Below are 8,527 nucleotides of genomic sequence, written 5' to 3' on the forward strand. Positions count from 1 at the left end.
AGCCAGCCGGGGGGATTCCAGATCCATTACCCATCGCCATGGCAATCTGAGCAAAAGAAGGATGCATGTTTTATTTAAATGTATACCTTGTAAGTCACATAAGCATTCGCAGAATGAATTAATGTAAAGCTTGCACTTATTTTGGGATATACTAGTCAAAAGTTTTGGGGTGGGTAGATTTTTTTAAGAGCATAAGTCTCTTATGCTCAGCAAAGCTATTTTATTTAGTCAAAAATACAGTAAAAACAGTAATATTTTAAAGTATTCTTATAGTTTGAAATAACTGTTTTCCATTTTAAAATGTAATTTATTCCACTGATGGCAAAGCTGAATTTTCAGCATCATTACTCCAGGCTTTAGTGTCACATGATCCTTCAGAAATCATTCTAATATGCTGATTTGGTGCTCAAGATTTTTAAAAATTATTTATTTATTTATTTTATGCTGCTTAATTTTTTTGTGGAAACCATGATATACTCCCTTTTCAGGATTCTTTGATGAACAAAAATATTTTTTGTAAAAATGTAGAAGTCTTCATGATCACTTCTCATCATTTTAACTGCAGAACAAAGGAGTTAATTTCTTTAAAAATAAAATAAAAAAAAAAATACAGTAAAAACATACTGACCCCCAACTTTTGAATGGTACTTTCTTGCCATTAATAAAAATATTTGTCTATATTTTGATGTTCTTTTAAAAAAGAAATTGCTCCACAAATGAGTGCCTTCTTTTACTTTTTCTAGGCTGTCAAAATAAAAGTTTGAGCCTGCCTAATATATGTGTGTGTACTGTGTGTAATTATTATGTATACATAAATACATACAAATTAATGTATATATTTAAGAGAAATGTCTTATGTACAAAATATTTGTATTTATATGCAATATAAATTATATAAAAATATAAATAAACACATATATTTGTAAATATTTCTAAAACATATACATGAATGTGTTTGTATATATATATACACAATAATTACACAGTACACACACACACATATATTAGGCAAACTTAAACTTTTATTTTATATGCGATTCATCGTGATTAATCATTTGACAGCCCTACTGCCTGCATAAAGAATTACTTTTACTAAAATTTTAAATTAATATCCCGTTACAGTCACATCTCCAAATAAGGTGTTTACATGACAAAGAAAAGCAATTAATACAGAAATATTTCAACAAGTCTTATTTGGATTTTTAGAAATCAGAACATTGGTTTAAAGGGATTGTTCATCCAAAAATTTCCTGAAAATTTACTCACCCTTAGGCCATCCAAGCTGTAGATAAAGGTGGTTCTTCATGTCATCATATTTGGAGAAAATTAGTGATATTGTATATAGAGGACTCATATTTTAGTCAGAAGCATTTTAAGTTAAAAACATCTTGATGGATTTGTTTAATACAAATACACAGCTTTTTGTTTCGCAAGACATTAATTGATGGACTAAATGTCAATTACTGTGATGTTTTTATCAGCTGTTTGGTCTCTCATTCTGACAGCACCCATTCACTGCAGATGATCCATTTTTGAGCAAGTGACGTAATGCTAAATTTCTCCAAATCTGTTTTAATGAAGAAGCAAGTTTTACTTTTTGGGCGAACTATTCTTTAATCAAGTTGTTTACGTGACACATACATATCAGTATATGGCCATATTCTGATTCAAATAAAAATATTCTTGTGCGTGTAGAAGAGTTCAGTGGCCAATTCTTACACATTTCTGGCAAGTCACTTTACTATCAAGCAGTATGTGTTGGAGGTTCTTTACTCTGTAAACAGAGTGGGTCAGAATCTAATCACAAACACAGACAGCACAGCACTGAGCAAGGGCGGCCTGTTAAAGTATCAGCAGGGTGCCGAGAGCAGACCTGCCGTCGTCCCCAACACATCCCTGTGAGTGATGCTCTGAAGACCCCACGTGCCCTCTGTAAACATCCCCCTGCGCCACTGACGGGACAGCAACGCATTCTCACGAGAAACTGTCGTCGTGTCCCACTGTCCACATCCGAGGCAGTTCACACAACTTCCAGAGAGCTGCAAAATCCCCCAAAAGAGTTCCCAGAGCATTTTTAGCTTCTGTTTCTAATATTAGACCTTCTCTGGTCAACCGAGATCAAAGGTCGGCAGAACGCCTGAAATGTAATACAACTGAACAGTTAAATATAGAGGAAGAGACAATTAGGGAGATGAGCGGTCAGCAGCCCAGTGTCTTTCTGCAGTCAGCTGTGGGTCTATTTTCTGCTGCCAGAAGAAGAGAGGAAGGAACATTGTGTTTCCTGTAAATAAAGAGAGGAGCGCAGCTATCATTGTTTTGACAACGGAAGCAACGTCGATGTCGTTCTTTTTCTGACACCCGTCACATACGTGTGAAAAGAAGCGTTCCCTACTGGCCCAGAGGTCAATTAGAACCATTCACAAGTTGAAATGAAGATCTCTACGTCAGGTGAAGTTGTAAACAACACTGGAGTTTTTTGCCTCAAAGGATGAAGCGGTTCAAATTACATCTGTGAAGCCACATTTAGAAACAAGTCCTAGCTTGAATTTATTTTCGAAGTGATCTTAAACAATCAGTTTCAGACTTTGAATGAGCTAAAATCAAATAACGGCAATATCTAATAATGACACTTTATTTGCAATTATGCAAATCACATCAAACTTCCAGAAGGAATCACAACAAAGAAATCCTGAAATTTTAAATTTAAGAAAAGATTTTATATTTATGGTCAAATTTACACTATTTTTTTGTGTGTGTATTACTTTTTAATACTTCTATTTAGGAAGAATGCATTATATAAATCAAAAGTGACATTAACCACAATTATGTTATAAAATATATCTATTTGAAATAAAAATCTGAACTTTCTTAATGAAGTGATGATGCTGCAAATAATAAAAAAAATAACGCAGCTTTGCATTACGGAAATAAATTACATTTTTGAATATATAGAAATAGAAAAGAGTTATTTTAAATTGTAAGAATATATTTCAAAACTGTACTGTTTTTACTATATTTTTTATCAAATTAATTCAGTCTTGATGACTTTTTTTAAAAGCATAATTTACAGACACTAAACTTTTGAATGGTACTGCATGTTTGAGAGTTTATATTTATATTTATTGAATAAATAATCTATTGTGCATCTAGTGTGACCAAATATGTGACCCTGGACCACAAAACCTGTCATAAGTAGCATGGGTACATTTGTAGCAATAGCCAACAATACAAAATTTTTCTTTTATGCCAAAAATCATTAGGATATTAAGTAAAGATCATGTTTCATTAAGATATTTTATACATTTTTTACCGTAAATATATCAAAACTTAATTTTTGATTAGTAATATGCATTGCTAAGAACTTCATTTGGTCAAATTTAAAGGCGATTTTCTCAATATTTTGATTTTTTTGTAACCTCAGATTCCAGATTTTCAAAAGTTGTATCCCAGCCAAATATTGTCCTATCCTAACAAATCCTAAAGCCTATTTATTCAGCTTTCAGATGATATATACATCTCAGTTCGAAAAATTGACCCTATTTTCGACCATCTGAATCTTTATTTTTAAATTTACATTCATGTTAAGCACACATGTTTACTAAATGCATCTTATGTTTTCAATTGCATGAGCTAATCAAATTGTTTTAAATCCTATTTCATTAAAGCTGATAGCAGGTATTCCACAATGTGCAAAATATCCACAGTACATCCTTCCTGGTGGATGTTCAAGAAGTGATAACCAGAACACCCACGAGCAGGATGTATTGTCTACACCCTCTACAAATAGACCGTACCTCCAGGAAACGGTGTCATGAGAAAAAGCGGTGACTTAGGTAGGGGAACATGACCGACCATCACAGAATTAAAGCTATATCTGTCGCTACAAACACACGCCCAAAAAAAGATTTGCATGAGGAAGAGACTCGTATCCTGTAAATAATGAGTCAGCTGCCTCGCATACAACACTGTCTAAAGACCCTCATTTGTATTTTATCATTGTATAATGAAAGCGAAAATGATTGTGGTTAAATCTTAAATCATATTGCACAGATATACAAAGCTCATAATTCCCTGTATTAGCCTTGAATCACTTTTGTTTTGTAGTCTCTGAGGAATGTGCACATGGTGAAGTGGGCATTTCTCAATCCCACTCACTTACTTTAAGGAAACATTGTAGACACAGTGTAAGTCAAGGCCAAACAACTGAGGGAAGAATGATTTTTATGACATTTACTAACAGTTATAAGATGGTTAAATTATTAAAATTTGAGAAAACATTATTTTAATCTATTTTACATTACTGTTACATTACATTGATGTAATGTGTATTGAGAAGTGAGACAATTAAAATAAATGATAAAAAATAAAATTATGTTTTCCATAACAGATGGTAATAGTAGCACCTTGAAATATACCATGGTAGCAACTGAGTATTCAATGTATTTATGTGGTAAATGCCAATAAATAAATAAATAAATAAATAATTAAAAAAAGAAAAAACACTTTTGACTCTTGATATGTTTTGCCACTTTTTGCAAGCACCAGTGTTCATTTAATTTATTAATAAATAATCACAAAACAATAAATATTCATCATGATGGAAAAAAAAAGTCTTGTGGAAATGATAAATGTAGAAATGTTATCTTTAATTATTTTTAATTAAATAATTAAATAATTAAATAATTTTGTATAATTAATTATACAAAAATTATTTACAGGTTTTTTAAGTACTGTACTTACAGATTTTGCTTGACTTGTGCAGTGATACTCCATCGACTGCTGTATTCTTTCACCATCTCGTGGTGGCTGCATTTCATTACAACAACCGGCAACTTTCTCTCCTGGATGCTGTGGTTTACATCCGGGTCGCTGAGGCCGGCGTCCTATTGGTTGTTGTAACGGAATGGACAACATGTTACAATTCATGAAACTAGTCGGGCAGCTAAAAGTGAGTGAAATTCGCATTAATACTAATGCTTTACAAATCAACCCATGTTATATTAACGCTTGCTTGTGTTACAGCGCGTACCACGAACAGGATGGGTTTACAGAAATATCAAACAGCCTGAGAGTGTGTCTGATCATATGTACAGAATGTCTATGATGGCCTTAACCATACAGGACAATACTGTCAATAAAGAAAGGTTTGTATGGGAGTCTTAAAATAGAGGATTTGTGCATATAAGTCGACTGTTTACCTTGGCGCGAACGTAGCTGTCCGTACTGATGTTGTTCATGTTTTGTTATTTTTTGGTGAATGACGGTTGACAGTTTTATCTTCAGAAATTCATCTGTTAACATTCACGTAACGTTTCGGAAATTAAACAAAAATACCGCTTACATCCTCTCCTGGTTCTTGTGCTACTATTATAAGTAACACAGCCACAATATTGTAACGTATCTCTTGAAAACTTCGATAAAACTGCATATAAATTTATCCAAACACGCAGATCCTCATTGAAAGCGGGCAAAAGTTTGCCAGGCAACAGTTGCTAAGCTAGGATTGGTCTGTGGCGATTTTAAGGCGGGGCTTAGAGAGTCAATTAATCGAAGCATTCACTTGTGCAGTTCATTTAGACTCATTTTCATTTGTATGGTTCATTTAGACTCATTCACATTCAAGTTTGTGTAGTTTCGTTCTCATTTGTGCAGTTCATTGAGAGTTATTTACATTTGTGCGGCTCATTAAGATTCATTCACACTTGTGCAGTTCATTTAGTTTCACTTATGCTGGTTCATGTACATTCATTCATTCTTATTCAGTTTAAATTCATTCGTATACATTTCTAGTCATTTTTCTTAAATACCCATTGATGCGTATGCTTACATTTAGCTTTATGTAATATAAATTGTACAAAATGTATAAATATCTGTATAGAACTATTATGTATCCACATAATTGATCAGCTATTCTCTCCACAGATGCATGAAGCTGGCTTTAGTTCATGATTTGGCTGAGTGTATTGTTGGAGATATTGCTCCAGCAGATAATGTTAGCAAAGCAGAGAAGCACAGAAGGGAAAAGGTATGATGGTTTTAAGATCATTTGAAATGTTTTGTTTGTGTACAAATTGAACATTGAGAATCGTTCTCTTTAGGAAGCAATGGTGCACATCACTGGCCTGTTAAATGATGGCTTACGGAAAGAGATTTACAGCTTGTGGGAGGTGAGTTGATCAAAACTAAACAAATGGACCAAATTTTGTGTTCCCTCATTTTTGGTTTGAAATGACAGGACCATGTGTCTCACAGGAGTATGAGACTCAGTCTAGTCCAGAAGCCAAACTGGTGAAGGAGTTGGACCAGCTGGAGATGATAATACAAGCTCATGAGTATGAGGAGTTAGAGGGGAAACCTGGAAGACTGCAGGAGTTCTTCACCTCCACTGAAGGTCTGATACACATACTCATATCTAACAAGCTCAGGATCTGATTAGATGATTCAAAGCAGACCACACTTTACACCTACTTAAAGGAGAATCCACTTCCAGAACAAAAATTTACAGATAATGTACTCACTCCCTTGTCATCCAAGATGTTCATGTCTTTCTTTCTTCAGTCGTAAAAGAAATTATGTTTTTTGAGGAAAACATTTCAGCATTTTTCTCCATATAATGGACTGCTATGGTGCCCCGAATTTGAACTTCCAAAATGTAGTTTAAATGCGGCTTTAAACAATCCCAAATGGGGTTGTAAACGATCCCAGCCGAGGAAGAAGGGTCTTATCTAGCGAAACGATCGGTTATTTTCTTTTAAAAAATACAATTAAAATACATTAAAATCTCAAATGCTTGTCTTGTCTTGCTCTCCCTGAACTCTGTATATTCTGGTTTAAGACAGTTAGGGTATGTCAAAAAACTTCAATCGTATTTTCTCCCTAAACTTCAAAAATCATTTCGAAATCATCCTACATCGCTGCAGAAGTACCGACTCTGTCTTTGCAAAGTGAACATGCACAGAAGATCAAACACCCTTAACAAAAAAGGTAAAACAGTGATATAGGATGATTTTGAAGTTGAGAGAGAACATGAGATGGGAGTTTTCTGACGTACCCTAACTGTCATGAACTGGAAAAAAACAGAGTTCAGGTAGAGCAAGACAAAACGAACATTTGACATTAAAAAGTATCTAAATTATATTATTTTTATGAAAATAACCGATCATTTTGCTAGATAAGACCCTTCTTCCTCGGCTGGGATTGTTTACAACCGCATTTGGGATCGTTTGAAGCCGCATATAAGCTGCATTTTGGAAGTTCAAACTCAGGGCACCATAGCAGTCCATTATATGGAGAAAAATCCTGAAATGTTTTCCTCAGAAAACATAATTTCTTTACGACTGAAGAAAGAAAGACACGAACATCTTGGAGGACAAGGGGATGAGTACATTATCTGTAAATTTTTGTTCTGGAAGTGGACTTCTCCTTTTAAAAAAAAAATAGTTCACCCAAAAATCAACATTTTCTTAAAATGTACTCACCCCAAGTTCATGCAAGGTGTAAATAAGGTTGATTCTTCATCAAAACAGATTTAGAGAAAATTAGCATTGAATCACTTGCTCACCAATGGATCCTCTGCAGTGCCATCAGAGAGTTCAAACAGCTGATAAAAACATCACAATAATCCAAAAGTAATCCAGACAATTCCAATCCAATCTATAGTATTGCTTTCTCCAGTGAAAATGTCAAATTGTCTCAATCAGGAGAAAAATGTGCACAGATGAAGGACTGTTTACAAGCAAAACAAGTCTAAAACAGTTCTAAACAAGACTTGTCAGTGGATTTTAAAGTAAGAGGACAACAGGGGATGGACTTTTCTCTAGAGGAAGCAACACTATGAATTTTGGCCAGGAGTGATGGTTTAAAGTTAAAACGCCATTCAATCATTTCATTTTGGGATGAACTATTTCTTTAATTATTTGCATATTTTTGAAAATGCAATTTTGCAATCACTTACAGTTTTCATACTTACAATTAATGATTCAATAGTTTTATATTTGGCCTGTTATAAGACACAGTTGTATTTTCTCCTCTGATCACAGGCAGGTTCCGTCATCCGGAGGTGTTGGGTCTGGTGAAGAGTTTGAATGAGGAAAGAGCTCGACACATCGCTGCTAAAGGAGATGATGCAGAGAAGACCCCTGACACAAACTCTCACACACCATGATCTCAGTTCCTGTCAGGCTTTGAAGCTACCTCCACACTTCTGTACACACAAGTGTTTATTTTGTCCAGATTAGCTGTGTTTTATTATAATCTTATTTAATTGCACAGAAGCACGGTTTGTGGTTGTTTGACGTTTCGTGTACTGTTTGTTTGAATGTTCTGCAGGACACAATTTGCTTCCACGGTTGTAATTTTGAATTTTTATCAAAATTGACTGTTTGTATTTACTTTCAAAGTTGTTTTTCTTTTATCTGTATTTTGAACAGCATTTACTGCCTTCCAGTAATTAATCTTTTAATAAAAACATTATTTTATATCAACTGAAAATGATATATGAATGAAACTTCTCTAAACACATGAAAGT

General features: G+C 34.0%; 1 protein-coding gene across 1 annotated transcript; it reads left to right on the forward strand.

The window, feature by feature from the left end:
- The first annotated feature begins 4,790 nt into the window (after positions 1 to 4,790).
- hddc2 (HD domain containing 2) lies at positions 4,791 to 8,497 on the forward strand. Its single transcript, XM_051137897.1, has 6 exons — positions 4,791 to 4,948; positions 5,023 to 5,144; positions 5,923 to 6,025; positions 6,099 to 6,167; positions 6,253 to 6,391; positions 8,040 to 8,497. Exons 1-6 carry the CDS (start codon positions 4,904 to 4,906, stop codon positions 8,162 to 8,164), a joined length of 603 nt encoding a protein of 200 aa, XP_050993854.1. The 5' UTR covers positions 4,791 to 4,903; the 3' UTR covers positions 8,165 to 8,497.
- Positions 8,498 to 8,527: the final 30 nt, after the last annotated feature.

The sequence above is a fragment of the Labeo rohita genome, chromosome 20 (assembly GCF_022985175.1).
Source record: "Labeo rohita strain BAU-BD-2019 chromosome 20, IGBB_LRoh.1.0, whole genome shotgun sequence".
Classification (NCBI taxonomy): domain Eukaryota; kingdom Metazoa; phylum Chordata; class Actinopteri; order Cypriniformes; family Cyprinidae; genus Labeo; species Labeo rohita.

Coding starts and splice junctions, on each gene's coding strand:
- hddc2 (XM_051137897.1), top strand. CDS start 4,904: ATGGACAACATGTTACAATTCATGAAACTAGTCGGGCAGCTAAAA. Junction 6,026..6,098: donor AGAAGCACAGAAGGGAAAAG/GTATGATGGTTT, acceptor CGTTCTCTTTAG/GAAGCAATGGTGCACATCAC. Junction 6,168..6,252: donor AGATTTACAGCTTGTGGGAG/GTGAGTTGATCA, acceptor TGTGTCTCACAG/GAGTATGAGACTCAGTCTAG.